General features: G+C 39.5%; 1 protein-coding gene across 19 annotated transcripts in view; it reads left to right on the top strand.

The window, feature by feature from the left end:
* Window positions 1-25,643, top strand: part of MAGI2 (membrane associated guanylate kinase, WW and PDZ domain containing 2) — a 1,189,595-nt gene that overhangs the window by 556,254 nt on the left and 607,698 nt on the right. The window contains exon 1 of one of the 19 annotated variants that reach the window (XM_075124508.1): window positions 17,668-17,688. The exons of 16 other annotated variants lie outside the window; for them this stretch is intronic. Coding sequence is in view for 1 of the 3 variants with exons in the window: in XM_048836477.2 (XP_048692434.1) it covers window positions 17,808-17,889 (82 nt within the window). In the remaining 2 variants the exon portion in view is untranslated. Of the gene's footprint in view, window positions 1-17,667; window positions 17,689-17,803; window positions 17,890-18,916; window positions 19,148-25,643 lie in introns of those variants that run through there. 2 more of the 19 variants (XM_048836477.2, XM_048836479.2) reach the window with 2 other exon arrangements.

Below are 25,643 nucleotides of genomic sequence, written 5' to 3'. Positions count from 1 at the left end.
AAAGGGACCTAGCTATTCTTCATTTGGTTTTCCCCATCATAAGAAGCAAAAGTTTTTTTAGTAGATGACTGGCTCAGAGTTTCCATGGCTTTTGTTTCTATCTGGATATGTCTGATTTGAGGGATGATGTTGGGGAAAAGATTCATTAGGTCTCCATTGTGGCTATGGCATAAATTTGAAGATGGATCTTGTATTATTTTGGGAATATGTGAGTTTTGCACATTATACCTTCTAACTTCATGCTTCAGTTGACCTCTGATGTCAATGAACCACTGTGATCTGCAGGGGTGGATCAGACCAGCGCATGAGTGGTTTCAGCAAGCAGTTGATTGTAGCATTCTATCAAATTGTCTGTTGTTTCACTCTGAGGCTGAATGTTTGTTTGCATCTGAACCATCTGGAAATATACTGGGAAATTTGTAGGAAAGTAAGGAGAGTATTTTGTTTAGTTTATTGGAGAGGCAGACTGGGGACAGACTAGTTTGGTTGGCTTACTCTGATGAAGAGGTGGGAACCTTTTGGTCCCTGCCTGTATAGCATATAGCCTCCATAATATGAGGGGGACAAAATGGTGAACCATTCAGCATTATCAAAGAAGAGAAATCTTAGGTAAACAATAAAACTTTCCCAAACATTTTAAAAGAAAAAAAATGGTGTGTTTGAGTTTGGTCTGACTTTCCTCAGTGTAATTCTACTGACTTTGGTGGTATCACTCATGTTCGTACAAGTGTGAATCAGCCCTTAAATCTCATCAGCAACATTTAGGCCCAGATTCTGCAACTATGTGCATGAATGACTTTGTACGCATAAGTAAACCATTGAACTCAGTGGGGCTGAATTTACATTTGTGAAAACACTTCACCCATGTCAGTGTTTGCAGAATCAGTTGCATAGGGAGTTACTGTTTTGAATTTAAACTGGCCTTTTAAGCTTTGGACAAAGTCTGAATGACTCAGGTGTCTTTAATTAGAGCAGATTTTATTATCATGAATGTAATGAGTTAATTCAAACAGTTAGAATCACAATATTTTCTGATTTTGGGTTATTTATTTAATGAAACCCATAAAGGTACATGAGACAAGGTCAGGGGCACAAAGTGCTTACAATCTATCATAGGAAAAAATAGAATGTATGAGACAACTCTTTCCAATGCAAGTAGCATGGGAGGATTGTTAGTATTACCACCAAATCAAGTGGGTTGACAATGGGATTAAGGAGAGGGAGCACTCCTTTTTGGTTTATGAGAACACATTTGGTTTATGACAGACTGGGAGGGTGGTCCAACCAGGAGTGGTACTATAAAAGAAAAACTGGAGAACGGGAAAAGGAGAGAAAAGGAACAGTTAGGAGTGGCATACAGAGAAACAGAAGGAGTGAGGGGACTTGTAAAATGAAATGAAAGAAAAGTGGTTTCATTCCTGTTGTCTAAATCAGACTTTCAAATGATAAAGGTTAAATCCTTCAGGTATTGTTGCTCTCCTAGGTCATGAACACAGATAAAACCTGGTCTTAAATGATGAGTTAAAACAGATGTGGGAGGAATAAGTTAGGCTGTAATTAATTAGACAGCCATTTAAATGAGAGAATTTTATCAGACCAACATAGTTTAAGAAATTCACAATTTGACAAAATTGTCTGCAGGGGAGTGAGAATATGCAGTTATTGGTGATATTTTTGATTAGATTATGTCTCTTAAATTTTCACAGCTCATCTCCTGGCTACAGTCATCCTGTGCTTTTCCATTATTGACTCTTGGTGCATGTGTATGTGTGAATATACATATCTGTGTGCACACATATATAATGCACTGAAAAAAATAGATGAGGTTTTGCTAATATGACCTTTCCATTGTCACATTCCTTGTATATTACATCTAATCTGTGATCCACTTCTACTTTACTGTTCAGACTGAGTTAATTCCTTCTTCTTCTGGACAAGCAGACTGAGGCGTGTTTCATTTGCTAGTCATAGTGAGATCAATAAATCTATTATTATAGTTTCTATTCCAGCTTCGCTGCCTGTGTCAGCTATGTAGCTGTATATATGTTTGACTATCTGCATGGCTGGATAGAATATTAACGTCCATAACATGGCTATGATTTTTTTAGTTATTTTTTTCTAGAGATGAACATGTAAAAGAAAAAATTGCCAGCATCCTACATTTCCATAAATGGCCGATTTAAACACAAATGTGGACTTATCAGGTTTTATCTTGTTGTTTACAATCTAAGGAGTAAAATATCTAATTCAGTCAATTTTTTATTATAGTCATTTTATAAAAAATGGAGATTTCGTGGATAATGTGGATGGCAATATTAATGGGCAACTATTAATGGGAAAAGATTACTATAATCATTAAAAACAATATAGATTATATAAACACATTTGAAATACTGTGGTGATCCCAGAAATGTCTGCCTTATATTTCAGTCTAGGAAGAATTGTTCAGACCTGCTTCTGGTGCTCAAAAAATCTGATTTTTTGCATAGTGGCTTGATCTAGGTTAAATTTGGAGTAATTTTGGAATTTGAAAATTTTATAGGTTGGATTTGCTTTTTAAAATGAAAACCAGTGAAGATTCAGGTGATAAATGGTGCCGTTTTGGCTTACCTGTAGTAGTAGCTACTGAGTTTGCCGGAACTTGAATTTAAAGTTCTAGCCTGCCAATTCCCCAAGTTGATCCCTGAATGTATCTATGGGATTCTAGAGAGGGGAGACCATGCTATGGAAAATGCTGACATGAGAAAACAGCATGTGGAGGACCTTCTTTTGCATGTGCCATCAGTTGTTGGCTGCGCATATGTTCTCTGTGCATGCTGCACTGGCTCTGGCCAGATAGCCTGTACAGCAGGCTCCGATCAAACAGCCCAGTAAGACCACAGACTCCGTTCTGTAGCAAAGGCGCTCGGCCAGGTTTATTGTCTATGAAGCACAGTCCTAATGCTTGCTCAATGGTTACAGATACACTAATGCTGAGTGAACAGCAGGACTTTCCATTCTCCCCTTGGCTGGACAAAAACACCCCTTTTCCCCCTTTGTGACTCCTCTTTTATGCATTGATACAAACAAGTTACGTATTGCCCCTCTATCCATCATCCTGCCATCCCTACCTTATCTTTAAGAAGAGTCAATGTGTCCCCGTACAATCTTAGGGGAGTGTGTTTACACCGTATCTTGGTATTGGGCTGTTCTGATACTAACCCTCTGGCATGTTTTTACATGAATACTTCATGCCTAGAAGTGCTTGTGTTTTTGCAACGATAGCCATGTTCTTGCCAAGTTCAGAGAGTGAACCTGCAAGCTGGCATGTTTTGTAAGAGGGCCTGACTTTTGCTAACTTTGCTTTATATCAGCAGGGCCTGACTTTAGTTCAGGCTTCAGGCCTTATACTATTCCTTTATACCAGGCCTCATATCTCAGGCTCTCTCTTTCTACTATATTCCCCAACTTTTTGTCTTTTTTATGGAGAGGATCTTTTACTCATCGTCCTGGAAAAAACATAATGGATGGACTGAAGATAACCCTGTGGGCTAAACACTGTTACATGGTCACCTTACCTTGTCATCTACACATTCATACCCCATCTGTTCCTTGGTCTGCACATTCCTTCGTACAACTGGTTGACAGATTTTATTTTCCAGTTGTGTTTAGTCCTTTATGGTGGGCCTGGGCATGTTAGATCCAGGACTTTGATTGAGGATAGTTTTATGATTGAGCCTTGGGGGCACTCCCAAATAATTAATATATATGGATGTGTGTGTGTGTGTGTGTGTGTAGTATATATGAGTATATATGTTGTGACAGGGTCGGGCCAGATGGCTACAGGAGAGTAATGGAAGGTAGATACATTAGCCCCAGGTTAAGTAGGTCTCTTTTCCCTGGGTAAGGTAACAGGGACGGTTCCAGAACAATCAGGAACCTTCTGGAGACAATTAAGACAGACACGCTGATTAGAACACCTGCAGCCAATCAAAAAGCTGTTAGAATCAATTAAGGCAGGCTAATCAGGGCACCTCAGTTTAAAAAGGAGCTCACTTCAGTTTGTGGTGTGTGTGAGAGGAGCTGAGAGCAAGAGGCACTAGGAGCTGAGAGCGAGAACGTGTACTGTTGAAGGACTGAGGAGTACAAGTATTATCAGACACCAGGAGGAAGGTCCTATGGTGAGGATACAAAAGGTGTTGGGAGGAGGCCATGGGGAAGTAGCCCAGAGAGTTGTAGCTGTCACACAGCTGTTCCAGGAGGCACTTTAGACAGCTGCATTCCACAGGGCCCTGAGCTGGAACCCGGAGCAGAGGGCGGGCCTGGATTCCCCCAAACCTCCCAACTCCTGGTCAGACAGAGGAGGAGTCGACCTGGACCGTGGGTTCAGAAAAACAGCCAAGCTGAGGGCTGCCGTGAATCTCCAAGGCGAGCAAATCCGCCAATAAGCGCAAGACCCACCAAGATAGAGGAGGAACTTTGTCACAATGTATATATGAACGTATGACACAGCCTCATATTTAAGCATCACAATCCTTTTCCAATCTGGTGTTGTAGTCTAGCCCTTTTACTTTGGTACCGCAGGTAGCAACACACTCCTATTAGGGCAATTACAGTTACCACCTGTATTATCATTTGTACTAGGTTGTGTGTTTTAAAATACTGGAATAGGTTTTATTACAGTGTGTCCCATAGTGCTATGTATATAAGAAGTAAAACAGAAATTTGAAGTAGTGACATTACAAGTGAGAGGTCTATATATACATTTCTTGTTATTAGTTACTACACAGTACTGTCCATCCATTTCTAGGTTACCGTTACTGCTGGTTGTCACCCTCTGGTAAGCGTCGCTGGGGAGGAAACAGGAACAGCGAGCTTCCCTGTTCCATTGGTTGCATTGCTCTGGATACACCAGTAGCTGACGCAGATCCAGTTGATTCTTATAGATACTGTCTTCCAGATAATCTACTGAATGGACAGTAACAAATTTATCAAATATTGCTGTGTCAGGATTTACTATTGGTACCCAAACACTGAACAAGATTGTTTTGAATAACACGTGCCTCAGCTAGGATGCAGTGTCACTAACCCCAAATTATGACGGATACTAATAGGGAATTTGTTTACACAATTTGAGATCTTGTCAGTTTACCACTGTATTTTTCTTATACAGTGAGGACAATGCCAGTTAGGTGTTTATTACTAATAAGATTAGGTGGTTTTCCTTTTTTAATATTCCCTAATGAGTTAGTTATGGTATTTACTATGTAACTTCCATAAGCAGCACAAATAACTTCTTTACTAATTTGTGTTTTCCTTGCCTTGTTGTTTGCTGCCATTAGTTTGTTAACTTTTACCTTTGTGTTGGTTAAACAGTTTAGCAATGTTATGCACATTGTAATACAGCACTAATACAGTTGCTTTTACACAGTAGCCAAATTCATCCATATTTCGATGCTAAAGATTTAAAGCCACTGGCACATAAACTCACTTTACTTAATAATATACAATTTAAATGACAGTTAGACCTGGACCAGCTCGTAGTTTTTAGCTGATTGCCTATTTAACTGTCCATATATGGTAGACTCAGGTGTAGTTGACCAGTCTGTTGTTTATAAAGCACTTCATTATTTTTTCTTGATGTCTGGGGGTTTCTTCACTGTGAACATCTTCTGGTGTTTTCAGTCTGTGGGCTGCAACTTCAAACAGCTTAAGTTGGTTAACATAATAAAGTTTTGCTTGCCTGTTGTACATTTCTCTTGTTTTCAGTAACCCAAATTTAATACACAGATTAACGTAGTTTGTTTACAGTGTAATAGGAACCAAGTCTTTTGTAACACCAGCTATACGTTTACAATTATTGTATAGACTTTCATTTTCACTTGAGGTGCATTACTAATATTTTATACTAAATATCATACATAACTGCTAAAATAGATGCTCACAATCTTCTGTGAGAGGGTATATTGCTTTCCCCTGCTGAGCACTCTGTTTTAGCAAGAATCATAGAATCATAGAATCATAGAATATAAGGGTTGGAAGGGACCCCAGAAGGTCATCTAGTCCAACCCCCTGCTCGAAGCAGGACCAATTCCCAGTTAAATCATCCCAGCCAGGGCTTTGTCAAGCCTGACCTTAAAAACCTCTAAGGAAGGAGATTCTACCACCTCCCTAGGTAACGCATTCCAGTGTTTCACCACCCTCATAGTGAAAAAGTTTTTCCTAATATCCAATCTAAACCTCCCCCACTGCAGCTTGAGACCATTACTCCTCGTTCTGTCATCTGCTACCATTGAGAACAGTCTAGAGCCATCCTCTTTGGAACCCCCTTTCAGGTAGTTGAAAGCAGCTATCAAATCCCCCCTCATTCTTCTCTTCTGCAGGCTAAACAATCCCAGCTCCCTCAGCCTCTCCTCATAAGTCATGTGTTCCAGACCCCTAATCATTTTTGTTGCCCTTCGCTGGACTCTCTCCAATTTATCCACATCCTTCTTGAAGTGTGGGGCCCAAAACTGGACACAGTACTCCAGATGAGGCCTCACCAATGTCGAATAGAGGGGAACGATCACGTCCCTCGATCTGCTCGCTATGCCCCTACTTATACATCCCAAAATGCCATTGGCCTTCTTGGCAACAAGGGCACACTGCTGACTCATATCCAGCTTCTCATCCACTGTCACCCCTAGGTCCTTTTCCGCAGAACTGCTGCCTAGCCATTCGGCCCCTAGTCTGTAGCTGTGCATTGGGTTCTTCCGTCCTAAGTGCAGGACCCTGCACTTATCCTTATTGAACCTCATCAGAGTTAGTTACAGAGTTTTTACCCAAGCTTTTTAGAGTTAATTTGCTTGTGATACCAATTCTGCTTTTGTTAACTGTTTAGAAGTGCAAACTATAACAGCCACTACTTCCCTTTAACAAAACATTTTATAACACAGTTGTATTTGGGAGACAAAAGTGGAAACTTGTTGAAATTTTTGGTTAGTTATAAAATTTTGCAACATAACCAGACATAGTATATATTATTTTTTTACCATTTTGCTATAACATTCTTATAACTATATTTTAATACTTAATAAAGTTACAAACAAGTTTATAAAAACTCAAACAAAAATTTGACATTTTGCTAATATTACCTTCACATTACTGTTGAGGTTTCTACTTCAATTTTTTCCTTTCAATAAAAAAGCCCCTGTGATTAATCAGAGAAAAAAAATTTTGTGCGCAATTGCATTATTTGTTTTGGCAAAAATATATGCATCTGTATTTATAACTGAGGCCTTTTTGATCTTTTTTAAAAAATGGTTATTAATAATTTTATGATGGTTATATCCCAACCATAATATTAAAATAGTGTGGTCCGACTTATATTTTCAAAAAAGTATAAAATTGCATTTTGTTGCAACAAAATTAAAAGAAAAAAGTAGTCACGTGACACATACAACATAGAACACAGGACAACATACATGAAATACAAAACAATTAAAGATTAATGGCGCCAGAATTATATTCATAATTATGCAAGATAAAGCATTCAAACTTAGTTATTAAAGAAATTTAGTTTAAAAAAAAGACAAGTAAACAAAAGTTAAGCATTTAAATAAGCAAGTTATTACCTTTTTATTTAAAACTTTAATAAGAATTGATAAAAAATCATATTAAGTTATGTATGTGCCCCCTTTGTTGTATTAATTTAAGGTTTTGTCCATTACTTTAAATTACTTTATTTCAAAACTCTGCTTTATGGAAAAAAGGAAAGCCCATGTTTCAAATATTAATCAGTGGTTAGTATTAGAAGCAGAGTCTGCATTTCTGTTGCTTGGCAACCATATCTTCAATAAAGTTAGGAGTATTTCCAGCTGTCGTATTCCTAATGCGTTAAAAAGATTAATTTACTGGACTTATTTAAAGTAAAGTTTTTACCTTGTTTTCTTTCTTTGTTTGTTGTTTTGTTCTGTTTTCAGTTGCTTCTTCTTTTTTGTTTTTTTAGCAATGGTGGTTTCTGTGATAACCATAACTTTTAACTTTTAGAACAGAAAGCAGAAGTGAGGAGAGGCAGGGGAGAAGAGCAATCTAGGAAGGGAGGAAAACTTGAGCCAAAAGAGATGAATTAACTTCATCAACATATCTTAAAGTACAGGCAGCAGCAGTGAGTTTAGCAAACTGAGAGAGGATATAAAGTAAAATTTAACCTTTATGTAAAATTAGATGAGAAAGAAGGTCATATTATTAGCTCTGAGTGAGGCTCCCTGGATTAAGGCAGCTGGCAACCCATACCTCTGCTTTTCATCCTGACTCTGAAAGGAGAGTGGGGATTGTTACCTGCTCTTGCAAAATGTGAATTTGTTCCCCCAGTGGCTGTTGCTTTTGTCTGAGTGCGGAATGGAGTGCCCTTGCCCGCTACAGTCAACTGTTTCTGGGCAACTCCATGTGTTAATGCATCAATTCTAGGTGTGAATCCACTGACTCTTGGGTTTTCACTTTAAAATTGGTTTTCTATCCACCCCCTGTGATCAAGTCACAGCTCTTGTCTTGTAATGTGCTCTGTGAACGGCTCCATTTTTTCCTTTGTCTGATTTACCAATCCAGAGAAAGTATTTTTTACTACTTCTCCCTCCTGTGCACTTACTTTTCATGTTCTGACAGGCACCAGTCTAGGTTGTGGTTTAAGTTTTACCAAAACCTTGCTTTTATCGTATGGTGGTGGTTGCAATGCAGTGGCCTCTGCCCATGGGTTGTTAGGTGGCTGGTATGAGTCATTCCCAATGTCCTAATTGCAACACCCATTCCAATTGTTCCATGTTACATCTTTTCATTTTGCTTGGACAGACTTTTTCCATTTCTGTCCCATTCTTCAGGCACTATACAGGTACCTGAAGCCAGTTGTGGACCATCAATATTTATAACAGGGATGGCACTTCTCTTTTGTGCAGATTCTTTACAGCTGTTTCCAGTGTTTTATTCTGTCCCTGTGCTTGCTGTAATGTATACTGTCTCTGGACTGCTTGCTGCCCTGCTAGGGGAGCAAGGGCGTTCCAGAGCTCTGTTGCTTCTCTTTCTTCTTTTTACTCTTTTTTTCCCGTTAGTTGCCCCACCAATTTTGTGGCATGTGGGGCATTTCTTACTCTTATTTTCCAAGGCTACAGTCTCTGCCCTAGCCTCACAGATTCCATTCCATGTTTCTTCCCCACTATCTTTTTTAAATTCAAATGGACCTCCCTTGCTGGCACCCCAACATGACATCCATATCTTATCAAACTCTGTGGGAATTTGCAGGGAGGAAGATAAGGGGGTTCCCTAACTTGTAGCTTTTCTGCCATGTTAGATCAGGATTCCTACAGAGGACAGCTCGCCTACTTACCAGATCAGCGATCAGGGTCACCAGTGTCATCAGTTGTTGGCTGCATGTGTGTGTTCTCTCTGCATGCTGCACTGGCTCTGGCCAGATAGATAGCAGGCTCCAATTGAAATGCTTAATAAGACCACAGACTCCATTCAGTAGCGAAGCTGCTCTGGCAGGTTTATTGTCAACAAAGCACGGTCCTAGTGCCCTGGATCAGTGGTTACAGATACACTAACACAGGTATACTTGTTGCAATGGATTTAGCTGAGTGAACGGCAGGACTTTCTGTTCCCCCTCTCGGCTGGACAAAGACACCTCCTTTGTGACTCGTCATTTATACATTGATACAAACAAGTTACGTCTTGCCCCTCTGAGATGAAGTTTCCACCGTTTACCTTGTCCATGTTGGTTTGATCAAAACACCTCTATCCGTCACCCTGTCAACCTGACCTTATCTTTAAGAGGGGTCAATGAGTCCCTGTACCATTTTTGGATAGTGTGTTTCCACCATATCTTTGCATTGAGGTGTTCTAATACTACCCTTCTGTAATGTGTTTACGTGAATACTTAGTGCCTAGGAGTGCTTGCAACACTAGCCATGTTCTTGCCAAGTTCGGACAGCGAACCTGCTAGCTGGCATGTTTTGTAAGAGGGCCTGACTTTTGCTAACTTTGCTTTTTATCAGCAAGGCCTGACTTCAGTTCAGGCTTTAAGCCTTATACTAGGCCTTTATAGCAGGCCTGATATCTCAGGATCTCCCCAAGGTAATCAGTACCTCCATATTTACTCTGCCCTTTCTCAGGCAAATTCCTGTTGACTTCCTGGGACAGCTCAGTGGTTTGAGCATTGGCCTGCTAAACCGAGGGTTGTGAGTTCAATCCTTGAGGGGGCCTGTCAAGGTTCCTTCCCCACTCTGAACTCTAGGGTACAGATGTGGGGACCTGCATGAAAAACCTCCTAAGCTTATCTTTACCAGCTTAGGTCAAAACTTCCCCAAGGTACAAAATATTCCACCCTTTGTCCTTGGATTGGCCGCTACCACCACCAAACTAATACTGGTTGCTGGGGAAGAGCTGTTTGGACGCGTCTTTCCCCCAAAAATACTTCCCAAAACCTTGCACCCCACTTCCTGGACAAGGTTTGGTAAAAAGCCTCACCAATTTGCCTAGGTGACTACAGACCCAGACCCTTGGATCTTAAGAACAATGAACAATGCTCCCAACACTTGCACCCCCCCTTTCCTGGGAAATGTTGGATAAAAAGCCTCACCAATTTGCATGGGTGACCACAGACCCAAACCCTTGGATCTGAGAACAATGAAAAAGCATTCAGTTTTCTTACAAGAAGACTTTTAATAAAAATAGAAGTAAATAGAAATAAAGAAATCCCCCCTGTAAAATCAGGATGGTAGATACCTTACAGGGTAATTAGATTCAAAAACATAGAGAACCCCTCTAGGCAAAACCTTAAGTTACAAAAAAGATACACAGACAGAAATAGTTATTCTATTCAGCACCGTTCTTTTCTCAGCCATTTAAAGAAATCATAATCTAACACGTACCTAGCTAGATTACTTACTAAAAGTTCTAAGACTCCATTCCTGGTCTTTCCCCGACAAAGACAGACTGTAGACAGACACACAGATCCTTTGTTTCTCTCCCTCCTCCCAGCTTTTGAAAGTATCTTGTCTCCTCATTGGTCCTTTTGGTCAGGTGCCAGCGAGGTTACCTTTAGCTTCTTAACCCTTTACAGGTGAGAGGAGCTTTCCCCTGGCCAGGAGGGATTTCAAAGGGGTTTACCCTTCCCTTTATATTTATGACAGGGCCATTTAGGGATCTGGGGCAAAAATTGGGGGATTGGTCCTGCTTTGAGTAGGGGGTTGGACTAGAGGACCTCCTGAGTTCCCTTCCAACCCTGATAATCTATGATTCAGTAGACTACAATAGCTCGGGTACTAACCTTCCCCACTAACTAGCCTACTGTGGGAGATTTTCCTTAGTGCACTTGATATAGCACTTCTGTTTTCTGTTGCAGATGTAGAATCCCATTATAAACACAATTAATTTTAAACAAATTACACTAAAAAGAGTATAAAATTAAAATACTCCGCTTAAATGGATTTTATACCATTTGATAATTCACTTAATATTGTTTTAGCATCATTGAAGAAAATAAACAGCATTTTTTTAAAATAAAAAAATATGGTAAAGTAAAACTGTAACATAGATTAATTTCTTGTTTTTGCAGATTGCTTTTTTGTATCTGTTTGGATTAGCATAATATAAATCTGAATTTTCACATTTTTTAAAAGACTTAGGTTAAACTCTTTGTTGAATGTTTCTCAAACCTAGAAAGGGAGATGTTATTAGTAGCTGTATAAACATAGGTACAATGGTGTAAATCAGAAGTTTTCCACTGGAGTTACAATTGTGTAAACCTGGAAAAAATCAGTCTCTTAGAGAAAGCGACATGCTCTGCCCTGAAGAGTTTATAATCTAAGTGTGCTTCTATACCCCCAAATTTAAGGTCTGTAATTCACCACGATGCAGCTCCACCACTGGTAGAAGTGGTGCAGTCAGCAGAGTAGACAGGACTAAGGTATTTTTACCACTGTATCATCTAGCTCTTCTCTAAGCAAGGTTAGCTGACATGGAACTATAAACAACCAAGTCCTATCTATGTATGTTCACCCTCTACTGGTGTTGATACAGGTAAACCTGCAATGCTAGTGAGCACCCATCTCATTTGTCCTAGGCTAGACAATAGAGCAGGTCAGGAAACAACTGATTTTTTTGCTCTGAAAAACATCATCAAAACCAAAGAAATTTAGTTTTTGTCAAAATTTTTCTGACATTTTTATTTTGTCAAAAACATGAAAATTTACTTTTTCCCCCCAAACATTTTCACTTAGTCAAAAAGTTATTTTTCATTTAAAAAACAGTTTGACAATTTTTTTTACCATCTTAAGTAGACAAAGACTGAAGGGTCTCATTTTGCAAGGTTCTGAATGCCCGCAGTGTATGTGTTCAGCATCTGGCTGAATCAGACACCAGACATCTTGAATATGCTAAGATGAGGTCAGTTCCTGAAGTGGTACAGATATCTCTGGGGAGGGGAACATAATTTTGAACTCTTTCACTTACACACCATAAATGGCTAGCAGGAGATCATTTCTAAACAATTCCATCTTCTGTCATTCTTGCATGTGAAAATACAATAACGTGCTTTTCTGCATTAATGATAGTTGTGCATAATTCATAAACCCTTATTTTCCTGGCATTGGAGAGAGTCTACCCACCACATGAGCAGAGTCACAGATGGAGAAGGACATTCCCATACTAGCTTCAAATAAAATCTGTGTATCCATTGAAAATGTTTTTCAAAGGTAGGTCACCTACTGTGAGCTTATGCAAGGTGGAGCTTTAATTTTTGCAATACAGTACCAATAATAAATGGTGTGATTTTGCTAACTAATTGTGTTGTTGTTTAATAAAGAGTACAGTCACTCTTTATACACTACTGTGCTCTGGAAAGAAGGGAAATTGGTGCTGTTAATAAGAGGAGTGTGAGTCAATCAAGTGCCATTCAAAGTGGAGTTCCACAATGGGAGTGCACCAACAATAGGCATCCTGTGGATTCCTCCATTGTAATCCAGTTAAACTTCATTGAATTTCAGGGCGGGGGAGAGGCACAGAGGTGTGAATCCGCAGTGTTATGATACCATAGACTATCTTTCCCAAAAGCACTGGAAACCAATTAAAAAACTTGATGTATTGAAGATAGCACACTTAATGAACAGACTATCGGGGAGCCAAATTATCTTCTCCTAGACATCACGTGTGTGCACACAGATTTGTACACCCTTACAGAGACAACTGCAACCATTCAAACATCCTCCAGGAATAAACCAGATATTTCTGAATCTGTAGTTATCCAGGGCAACAGTTTTCCTCTATTGGCCCATCTGTTTCAGTGGCAACCACTGAGACTTCTTCATACACTTAGCAGTTAGAGCCAGACATCCAGTCCCCTCCGAAACAGATGCCCTATGCCACTTAGTGAATTAGCTGGCAGGAGCACTTCTAAAAATGAACCTTACATTTATATAATGGTTTCCATCCCAAAAGACCACAAAGATCTTTACAAACTGAACAAAGTTATATACAAACTATATATAGGGATGACTTTGTCCTCCATTGAAACACAGCAATATCACAAGTAGCGTGTGATAACTCTGTAACAGTGGATAGCGGTGTTATAAACTGTGTTGCTAATTGTTTATCCAAGTGTTCTACTGTGTTTCTGATTGATGTTTGTGATATTTTTATGTTTATGTGCATGTGAAATTGCACAGAACAATGAATGGATGCTGTCTTTTATATAAACCAAAATAAAGAAAAAGAAATAAGATCTTCCTGTGGTTTCAGTTTAGGTCAGCAAAATATACTGACTGGCACTGGACTTTAGCCGGGACACTAATTTTAGTACGCTTGCATTGGAAGAGAGCTATGGGATATTTCAATGACCAAAAATGGCCCAGACCTTATTTCTATATTTTCTGAAAAACTTCCTGTAGCACAGCACCCTGTAACCTCAAATTAGGTCTTGGTGTTAGCGCAGAGGTAAATATATCATATACTGACTCACCAATTCCATCTCCATCAGCACCTGTTTTCTTTTATAATGTTCCATTGAAATATTGATCTGGACTCCACATCATTGCTATCACATAAAATCAATACTGTCATTTTAGTAGGCTGGAATCCTAAATTTCCCCCGGCTCCTAGAAGGAACATCATCGGTTCTCTTTTTTCTCTTCTGCTCAATCGTGGTTTCAGTGATTCCTCTGGCCTCCTGTATTTGACAGGAGAGTGCCAGCAGCTCCAAAATATCTTTGTACTAAAATTGCTGATCAGCTCTCCGTTTCTAGTTCCTGTTCTTAGATCAACAAACCTGACAGCTGACTAATTCACTCAGCACTGAGGTCCCTACGGAATGCTGTCCCTACAATGGGTCACAGCTCATGCATAACAAGTGGTTTAGGATGTCCCTGGAGTAGGATTACCACCATAACCCTCTCCTGTTTCCTTTGGGCAATATGTGTCCTCTGGGAGAACAGTCTCTGAGTTCCTGCAAGCATTAGGGAGTCTTGTGAAGGATGCATAATCGAGGGTGTGTGGACCCACTAAAAGAACTGGCTGAAATTTGACCTAAAGTTGTTAATCTAAATGACTGTAACTTACGTGCAACAAGCAAGAAGTGTAAATTAAAGTAAGCTGAGAACTACTTTAACTTATATTTTTCCAGCTCTTCTGTGTATAAGCTACATGCACTTAGGCCATGTCTACACTTACTGGGGATCGACGCTGCTGCGATCGATGCAGCGGGGGTCGATTTAGTTGGTCTAGGGAAGACCCGCTAAATCGACTGCAGAGCACTCCGGTCGACTCCAGTACTCCACCGGAATGAGAGGAGTTAGGTAAGTTGGCGGGAGACCATATCCCGTCAATGCAGCGCAGTGTAGACATCGCAGTAAGTCCACCTAAGCTATGTCGACTTTAGCTACGTTATTCACTTAGCTGGAGTAACATAATTGAGGTTGACCTACTCCAGTATCATAGAATCATAGAATATCAGGGTTGGAAGGGACCCCAGAAGGTCATCTAGTCCAACCCCCTGCTCGAAGCAGGACCAATTCCCAGTTAAATCATCCCAGCCAGGGCTTTGTCAAGCCTGACCTTAAAAACCTCTAAGGAAGGAGATTCTACCACCTCCCTAGGTAACACATTCCAGTGTTTCACCACCCTCTTAGTGAAAAAGTTTTTCCTAATATCCAATCTAAACCTCCCCCACTGCAACTTGGGACCATTACTCCTCGTTCTGTCATCTGCTACCATTGAGAACAGTCTAGAGCCATCCTCTTTGGAACCCCCTTTCAGGTAGTTGAAAGCAACTATCAAATCCCCCCTCATTCTTCTCTTCTGCAGGCTAAACAATCCCAGCTCCCTCAGCCTCTCCTCATAACTCATGTGTTCCAGACCCCTAATCATTTTTGTTGCCCTTCGCTGGACTCTCTCCAATTTATCCACATCCTTCTTGAAGTGTGGGGCCCAAAACTGGACACAGTACTCCAGATGAGGCCTCACCAATGTCGAATAGAGGGGAACGATCACGTCCCTCGATCTGCTCGCTATGCCCCTACTTATACATCCCAAAATGCCATTGGCCTTCTTGGCAACAAGGGCACACTGCTGACTCATATCCAGCTTCTCGTCCACTGTCACCCCTAGGTCCTTTTCTGCAGAACTGCTGCCTAGCCATTCGGTCCCTAGTCTGTAGCTGTGCATTGGGTTATTCCGTCCTAAGTGCAGGACCCTGCACTTATCCTTATTGAACCTCATCAGATTTCTTTTGGCCCAATCCTCCAATTTGTGTAGGTCCTTCTGTATCCTATCCCTCCCCTCCAGCGTATCTACCACTCCTCCCAGTTTAGTATCATCCACAAATTTGCTGAGAGTGCAATCCACACCATCCTCCAGATCATTTATGAAGATATTGAACAAAACCGGCCCCAGGACCGACCCTTGGGGCACTCCAGTAGTGTAGACAAGGCCTTAGATTCCCTCCCTCTTCAGTAGAGTTTGTATAAACAAGTCTGAGTGTAACAGAACATTCTAACACCTCTTTATACATCACTTCTCAATTTGGCTCATAGGCTTATAAATTGCACTCATCTTAAGAATAATGAAAAAGGAAATCATTCATGTCTGTTTGGTGCATGAATTCACACAGACTTAATAAACATACTTACATGAGATCCCCTCTTTCACACTCATTGGACATAGTTTCAGTTTCAAGCATGTACATATACGTTTTTGACCTGAATATAAGCTAAATTGAAAAAAAAGTTCCATAACTGTTTCTTAAGAATAAATCTAGTCATAAGGCTGCTGTATATTGTGAATAAAATAGAGACCTTTCTTGGAATTTTATGGCTGATGTGTAATTGTTTATAAAATAATACTATTCTTGAATTAGCATTGCAAATATTGAGACAATTTCTATAACAAAGGTGCCCATCAAGCACTGTTAATGTGGAGTGTCTCAGTAATTTGGTAACATTTATATGTTGTTGCTGAAGTCAGAGCTCTAACTTTTAATACCATATAATTTTAAAATACTGCTTTTGCGAGAAAATCATCATATTTCACTTAGGGATCACAGATCTACAGCTCTAATGATAAAGGAATAGTGCGTGCACTTCTTGATTAGCTAATATTACTGAATGCAGATTCTTAATTTGATTAGCATTACTACACAGTATTTTTGCAAAATATAATACCTATATGCCATGAAAGAGATTTTCTATGGTTTTTGTGGTTCTTCTAATGTATATTTTTATATGTTATTTTTTAATGGGAGGCAAACCTCCAGTTGACTCTAGTGGCAGCAAGATAAGACCCCCACACTTTTGTATTTATTAGAAAGTCAAACTTCCTTACTTCTGTAATCTTGTGTGACAACCTAGATGTTGTTGGAGGTTTTATGGGAAGTTGTAAAACAAATGTTTTGTTTCTAAAAAATCCAAAGCAATTTTGTATATATGTTTTATATAGTCCACATGGCCAGGTAGGCATTTTGTAAAACCTATGCTGGGGAAGGAGAAATGGGTGCCCTACATGACCTCTAGGGCAGTGAATGGCAGGGGGATCTGGGAACCCAGGGGGTTTGCAGAGTTCCAAAGTTCTGCAATGCAGGAAGAAACAGGAGGGCCAAGAGACCCTGTTGAGCTCCTGAATTCTGTGAAGCAGTAGTTTCTGGATGAAGTTGGGAGCCTTGCAGAGTTCATGGGTGAAATCCTGCCCCACTGAAGTCATAGCTGAGCCAGGATTTCACCCCAGGAGCTTTCTCAGACACTTGAAGCGAGGGGAAGAAATGATCCTGTGGACTTCCTAATTCCACATTGCAGAGAAAGGTATCTGGAAGATAGGAATTCTTGAGGTCTGAATGCTAGAGCAAGGCAGAAGGGAGATGGGGGTCATTGCAGAGCTCCTAAATTCTAGATCACAGAAGGCTGGGGGAGCAGATTACCCTATGGATCTCCTAAACTCTGGATTGGCACTGTTTCTTTAATGAAATAAAGTAAGAATACTAACACAAAATTTTTAAATTAGGGCTGCTAATTTATACCAAGGCAATTTACAGTTAAAAATACCTCAGCATTTAAAAATAGAGTTGCCCACCATCCATCATATAGCAATGTACTTATATTACAGTAACAGTCGCTGCATGGAAAGTAAGAAATAAAAAGGTGATGTCTTTGGGTAATCCTGGATGGAAGAACTAGAGGGATGTTCTATGGACCTCAGGTGATGGAAAAGTGTTTATTTTAGTGTGAAAATTCATATGTCATATTATCAGTGCATATTCTGTTTGGTGGATGACTGCAAGAGGGTTTCTAATCTAGAAGCTGATACTGTATTGGGATATGAGAGCAGACTTAGGATGTTTCGGGAAGATGCAGTGTGATATGATTCACGTGTGTGCTTATTTAAGGCACTGTGTGAATGGTGAGTGTGTTTGAATATTTACTTTTTCTTAATTCTGTATTTCTATACTTATAAATGTTTAGGTTTTCTTACATTCCTTGGCATTCATACATAGTAGGAACCTGGGATGAAATTTTGGCCCCAATGAAGTCAATGACAAAACTCCCATTGACTTCATTGGGAGCAAAATTTGACCTTTAATTTGAAGTTGACAGAGTCTTTGTCATTTATAGATCTGTTGACAATATCTTGTATGTAAGTGAACCCTAACTTTACAAAGGTTCTGGGGAACCTCTGACATCTTGGTAATATTTGGGACTTAGATAATCGGGGTCTTCTCTCTTGCAGAGATTCTAAGTTCCTAGGACCTGTATTCAGTGACATTCTGGGGTACATAAACAGCAGTTAAGCCAGAGTTTGGACCCTTTGGGTCAAAATACGTGAAATTATTGCAGAATAATTTGAGTCAAGGACAAACCAGCATTACAGATTTTTTTTTCAGTTGGATGATAGAATGTTTGCTGTTTAGATATTAAATACACTTTCATTATATTGATTTATGATTGAGCTTGTACTTTTAAGTGTTATGGAGTTACATGATATGCAACCATGCAGGATTATTAACACTGAAAACTTAAAATTACATTTCTTTACACCATACTAGCTTGTGTTGATTGCTAAGGGGAATTCAAAAGCAGAAAAATGCCTAATGATCTCCTGAGAGCTATATTTTCTTCCTTCTTTGTAATGTAAATGGATATTTTGAAAAAACAAAAAAACCAACAAAAAACAAAAAAAACCCACCATAGATCAAACACTCCATCAGCATCCTTTCTGCTTTTAACAAAAGGTCACCTGACTGCCACCTAGAGATGCCCTTTTTACCGATGAAATCCAAAAGTACTAGGTACGAATGGATACAGAATAGGGCATCATTGCTGAGAATGTAAATGACCCTGACTGAAGGAGAGTGGAGTTAGGCTGCTGGTGGGGGTGGGGAAGGTGGGGGGAGAGAGAGAGAGAGAGAGAGAGACACGCACACAGTGGGAGTGCTGCTTGCTTCATCTTTTGAGAGAAGGGAAAACAAAAGAGCTCAGCTGCAGTTTTGTGTTGCTGTGTCTGGCTTAAACAGAAAATTCTAGACATCTGTGCTGTTAAATCAAATCACAGCTGAAACTGTTTCTATCAGGAAGATTATTTTCTCCCCTCAGAATGGGTTGGATCAATACAGGTGGTTTGCAGATTATGAGAAGACAGACTGGCTGAGAATCATGGAAAGGTGGGATAAGACTGCCTCTTTTTCTGCTACTCCCCCCCTATTCATAGAGTAGTGTATCCGTGAGCAGGGACCTGACAAGTGGACAGTTTAAAAGCTTAGGTGGGTGTTTAAATCCCACAAAACAAAATCAGAATTAAAGGCACTACCATATTCGACCAGATGTTGAATGGAAACTTGAGCTGAGTCTGACTTCGCTTACAGAATTCCTGTGTGTTGCTTTGGATGTTGTCTTTGTTTGGAATAGTTCCTGTAGGAAAGAGCCATAACATAAGACAAAATGCATGTTTATTCACAAATTGTGAGATGACTGTTTTGATGCCGTTAAATTTTGGCCAGGGTGACTGCAAGTGGAGGCTATCATTCTTGTGTGTATAGAAATAAAAAGAAAAGGAGTACTTGTGGCACCTTAGAGACTAACCAATTTATTTGAGCATAAAAAGAGCTGTTGACTTTTTGAATTTCTTGTAATGCCGGCATGATTAGAAGTTAAGTTGCAATTATTGGTGTACATTGTTTGATTTCTAACAATAGGCAATTCAAATAGAGCAAGTGTGGATGGTTTTTCTTCAGCAGTGCCAAATGCATCTTTTGCATTTCATTAAAAGCAACTGATTTTACTGAGAAATTCCTAAAGAATAATACAGGATAAGGAGGGAAAGGAATTAATGTTTCAGAGTTTTCATGTTCACCTTAGTATAAATAGTTGTATTAAGATGCCTACATTTCTAAAGCAAGTCCCAGTAATTTCTCATTTCTCTTGCTGTGCAGATGCATTTTCTTTTGTTCTTTAATATGTTTCCCTCTCTCTTTTAGAACAAAAAAACATTTCCTGCTTTTTAATGGTATCAAGAGACTTGTATACAAATTACCCATTTTGCACAGGTTTATTCTCATTCATTCCTAAGAAAACTGCCTTAAGGTATTAAGGAAGGGGGAGGGGGCTTGACTGATGTTTTAAGAAATATTGAATTCATATGATTTAAATCACACATAGAAGCATATATTTAGCTCTAGCCAGAATTCAGTTCCCCGTCATGCGAAATGTCCAGACCATAGCAGGGAGATTCTTAGCAACCAATAAATCAGATTTGTAATGGGCTCTTTAAAATGTGTCTGTGAGGGGTGACTGGCTGGGTCCCCTTTGGCCAAATTAAGATGCAATCTGACAGTGCACTAGCAGCTGTGTGCTGACATTTTCCTCATGAACCTAGTGAAAAATGGCTCCATATCTTGTCTCTAGTCCTGAGAAGATGGTCTCTGAGTAGCCGTGCATTTTTTCCTCTATTGTTGTTTGTCCTAATCACCATTCTTGCTGATAGTGTCTGACTGGTTCATTTCAGTTTGTTTGCTTTTAAAACTTGGCTCAAAGGGCAGAAGTAGTAGTTGGTAGTGATTGTCTTACCTGGAGTCAATACTACTTCCTAGACAAAAAATGTTTATCACAAATGGGTTGCATAAATACTGTTAATAGTGATCCTTCTGTCAGTTTAAATGAGGTTAATAATTGGGCTGAAATGCATGTGTGTCAGACAGAGTACCACCCATTATAAAGGAGGAAAATGCCAGCCAGTAGCTAGTGAAAATTGACAGGTATAACCACAAATCCTTGGAAGATAATCCATTTCTGAAAGGATAAAACTACCTTTGTTGAAAGAAGTGTGTGCTTATTCAAGGGAAAAGCCATATTCAGATACTACTTGACAATGGGGAGTGGGGAGAGAAGAAATGTGCCACTTTTATTGTACTACTGGAGTGATTATTGAAGAAATTTCTGTATCAAATAGTTTATTGAGTATGCCATAGCAGCAGCACTTGATGTATCTGTATTAAAGCTTCAGTTTATAAAAGCACTGGGACCAGGGCTGAGTGATCTTCCATCAATTCTAAGGCCAGAAGGGAACATTGTGATCATGTAGTCAAATCTCCTGTATAGCACAGGCCATAGAACTTCCCCAAAATAATTCCTAGCGGAGCGTCCAATCTTAATTCGAAAAATGGTCAGAGATGTAGAATTCACCACAACCATTGAGAAATTGTTCCAGTGGTTAATTACTCTCACTGGTAAAAATTTATATCTTATTTCCAGTCTGAACTTGTCTAGCTTCAACTTCCAGCCATTGGATCATGTTATACCTTTCTCTGAAAGATTGAAGAGCCCATTATTAAATATTTGTTCCCCATGTAGGTACTTATAGACTGTTATCAAGTCACCCCTTCACCTTCTCTTTGTTAACCTGAATAGATTGAGTTCCTTGAGTCTGTCACTACAAGGCATCTTGGAGAAGCACAGTTACTCTGTGCGTGTGTAAGAAAGAAGGAGATAGAGTTGGCTGTGTTTCTCTGTAACAACCTATGCCATCTGATTCATCGAGTGGCATTGGAGTTGGCTCGTGAAGAAGCTGCTTCTTTAAATGTTTGCCCAGTGATAAGGTGTTTTAACACGGGCTACCAGTACAAAAGTAGGGAAAATGTGGTAGAAAGGGTGGCTGGAAGAAATGATGAGTAATATGGATAGTCTCTAGCAAACACAGCCAATGTTGTTTTTATGAATGCCTGATAAGGTTGCCTCTGAAAAAATTACAGAAAATACAAAACATAGGCACTTTATCCACATTTTAAAGTAATAGTTTCTACGTTATTACAAATATGATTGACAGTAAGAAAGCAATAATTTTAAAAGCGTCCATCCTAGAAATACAAATGTTGTTCCATTTACTTGGTATAAGAGACATTATCTTTCAGGTGGTGTTTAGAAACCATGTTGTGTCGAATGGCTATAAAAATCCCCAATTGTTACTTGCCAGTCTATTTAGATTAATTTTCATAGAACTAAAAGCTTGGGGATGCTGTTTAATTCTGCTTTTTCAGGAGAATGGTGAATATGGAATTTTAACACTGCTGCAGAACTGATTATTGCTTTTATAAACGTAGATAATTTGACCACAGTAAATGGCCTGCTTCATGGAAAGTGACACAATTACACTATAGAAATGTAAAAAGAAAACAGACAATACATCTGAAAAGCCTTCTCCAAACTCATCAGAGAAACAGCAATGTCAATATGAAATAGACCAAATAAATGGAGTTAAAATGGTTTGAGGGATACAGAGAATCCAGATGTCTAGTTTAGGCTGATCATATTTGTAAAGCAGAACAGCTCAGCTGCAGTTTTGGAAGCTTGACCAATCAAGTTTGATTTCCAGATGTGTGTGTTGATAACCCTGAACAGTGAAATGCAAATGCTGAGTAGGAACAGATTAGCTTTCAAAACTACCCATATTTAGAGAATCTGCATTAAAAGATTCAACAAAGGAAAAGAAGAGGTTCTGGAGGAAAAGGGAATGAACACAGTCTAAATGAAATAGACAAGTCCAAATTATGGACTCTGGTTATCACTGATGTGGTTCTAATGAACAATTGTTTTGAGCAGGCATTCACAATCAAAATCTGATCTCAGAAATGGTACAAGATTTTTGACACATTTTTCCCTTATTGAATAAAAAATGGACAGGAACTTTTCTTGTAATGCACTTTTTTGGGACATAGCATAGAAATAAAATGGTGGTGCTACAGAGATTTAATTTCTGATGGTCACGCTCTACAAGCTATGTTAGCACATCCTTTGTTGTTAAACACAGGCCCTGATTCTCCTCTCATTTACACAGGTGTAAATCACGAGTGACTCCACTGAAATCAATGAAGTTACAATAATGTGAGAGGAGAGACAACTCCATACTTTCAAAGGCTACAAGATTTTATATTTAATTGAAACTGTCAAAGTGGCAATTGTCTGTGTTTTGCCTGGTAGACTCAATAACAGTCCACCAATTTTCATTTTGTCTGCTATCTTCAGAGCAAATGCCCTTGCAAAAATCATATGTTCCCTGATTGCAAGATGGGTTGAAACAAACATTAGGGGCCAAATTCTGCCATCAGTTATGCAATTGTACTTTTTAGGGAATAAATTACACCAATGTAACAATCACAGTTTGGCCCCTAGAATAAAGAGACAGATGTGATCAGCAGAATTTTCAAGAATCTGTAAATTTTATAAGAGCATCTCAACAATTCCTGAGCCTTTACTCTCACATACAGTACATTCCAGCCCCGTGAGCCTTTATCCCCTTTGGCTTTAAAGGATGCTGAATAGAACAGATGAAAGTTGGAAGACAGATCTCTCTCTGTTAAGCATTGTGGACTTTATACTTTTTAAAAATTATTTTTCTTAATGTACTGTACCATATGATATAAAGTAAGTTATGTCCTATAGCTGGGTCTGGCATTTACAGGGCATGCTCAAGTATTAATGATCTCCCATTATTTAGTGAAAAGTAGATCACCACCACCAATGGTAGCTTAAAATCAGGCTGGTTAGCTCTGCTGATCTGAGTTTAACACATCAAAGAGGACCACAGTTTGTATAATGAAAACTGTTTTGATCAAAAAAGTATGTCAGGTTTTCTTCAGCTAGCCTCAGCTTTTCATGTCTATCCTAACCCAACTTCTCATGAACCCTTCTCACTCCCAGAGGCCTGACCCTACACAATCCTCTCTGGTTTGCTGTGATCAGCCGTCAGTGACTTTCCCTCACTGCATACGTTCATGCTTCTCTTACTGTGAGATCTACTTCCCCCTACTGTTCTTGTCCTGATGAAGTCAAAGCTGACACTAGCTATGTGGGTTGTGGTGGAGAGCATGTCTGAGAGGTCAGGAAGCTTTCTGAAAGTGGGGCGGTGTGGAGCAAGATGTACTTCAGAAGAGTATCTTAGCTTACTGTATCTCCCTGAGCCCTAGTGTGGCACTTTTTCTCAGATCTGTCTACAGATCCTTCACTAGTGTTTTAAGTTTTAAAACTGCTGGAGGCAGTGGGAAGGCTAAATGACTCTATATAGGCCCACTATGACCATCCAGAATTGCACCCTGACTGGACTTAGCATTGGGTGAGCTGTACTAAAGAAAAAGTAGGATTGTTAGGGTTTAGAGAAAAACTATCACTGGCTACAGCAGGAACAGGACTGAACTTTAGGCTAGAAAGAAGAGCTGAGCTTGTGGAGGGAGTGGAGAAGCTTCTCTTTGCTACCTTTCCTGGCCCAAGGACATAAGGGAGTGGGATTGAGAGCTTTTGTTTTTAGCCATATTTAGCCTTAAACCTTCCTCATCTCACTGGGTTTTGCTAATTATTACACGATAAATAAAAAACATGCCCATGAACAATTCCTTAGTCTACAAGAATTATGAATTAAATCTTTGCAGCCAACATCACTGACAGAATTATGTATAACCTAAAGGTGGTGGAATATAAGTAGACATGGTCATGAGAAGCATTATGGTAGAGAGCACAGCCTAATAAAAGCTCTCTTTCCTAGTCAATCTATGATTTCCACTCAAATAAATACATGGTTCTTGATGTTCAGTGTGAAAAATTACTGCAACTAGAATGCTCAGAAATAGATGATTTAAGGAATAAATACATGTACTAGATAATAGGAAACAAAGAATGCTTGAAATTAGTTAATAAATATTTAGGTATTTTGGGGGTCTGGATTGCTTGGAACACATTGATGGGATATGGAGCTGTTCTCTTCTCTCTTGATCGTGAAGTGGGCCATCTGTTAAGTAATCCAGGAATATGAGAGAGCATTGTTCCAGTGCTTTGAACACTACATTGGCTCTCCAATACCAAACCCCGGGTGTCTGGCCTAAGACTTCAGAACCCTTCATGAGGTAGGTCAAGGTTGTAAAAGGGACTGCCTCTGTGTCTGTGAATCAGGATGATATCTATGATCACCAGGAACCTTGGAGCTGACAATGTTTAGAGTGAAACTTGAAGGAGGCAGAGCCTCTTCAGTGTAAGGCTCACAATATGAAATTCCCTATTGTCAGAAACGTACCGCTCCATGGATTTTCAGAGCAAAATGTAAGAGCTTTCCACCAAAAGGAGCCATAAAGAATGGTTCAGTATCCCTCCCCCAAAGATAAGCATTCGAAAATAGTCCAACATGTTATATATATCTTAACTGCTGTAACCAGGTAGTACAGGGAGAAGTAGATAATACAATTCTTCAAGTGGATTGTGGCTTTACCTAATTTCGTTGGAACCAAATACAATGGTGGTACATGTGTTGGAAATACCTGGATAGATTAAATAAGTTACTAATTGAGATCCAGAGTGATCAGAAAGTCCACATCATTTTATGGCCCCAGTGAGCTCATGATCTTGGTCAGTTTCATAATGAACATGTGTCCACCATGATTCAGATCCAGGCCACTAAGGGTCTCTGTGTGTGTATTTTCATAGGTATTGCCCGTACTTCCAGACTGCCTCTGTTAGCCCCTTTTACATTGTTGCATCTTATCTGGAAGACAAAGTGGAGCTGTCTTTTGAGGAGCAGAGTTGTGGAGTGAGAAGTAACCAAATGTCAGGGATGATACCTTTGCCTTGCTTGCTTCCATACCCTGTACTAAACTAACCCTGTAAACCTTTAAGGATAGCTGT

Source organism: Caretta caretta, chromosome 1 (assembly GCF_965140235.1).
Source record: "Caretta caretta isolate rCarCar2 chromosome 1, rCarCar1.hap1, whole genome shotgun sequence".
NCBI lineage: Eukaryota > Metazoa > Chordata > Testudines > Cheloniidae > Caretta > Caretta caretta.
The sequence above is the reverse complement of the archived record's forward strand: the minus strand, read 5'-3'. Positions and strand labels throughout refer to the sequence as shown.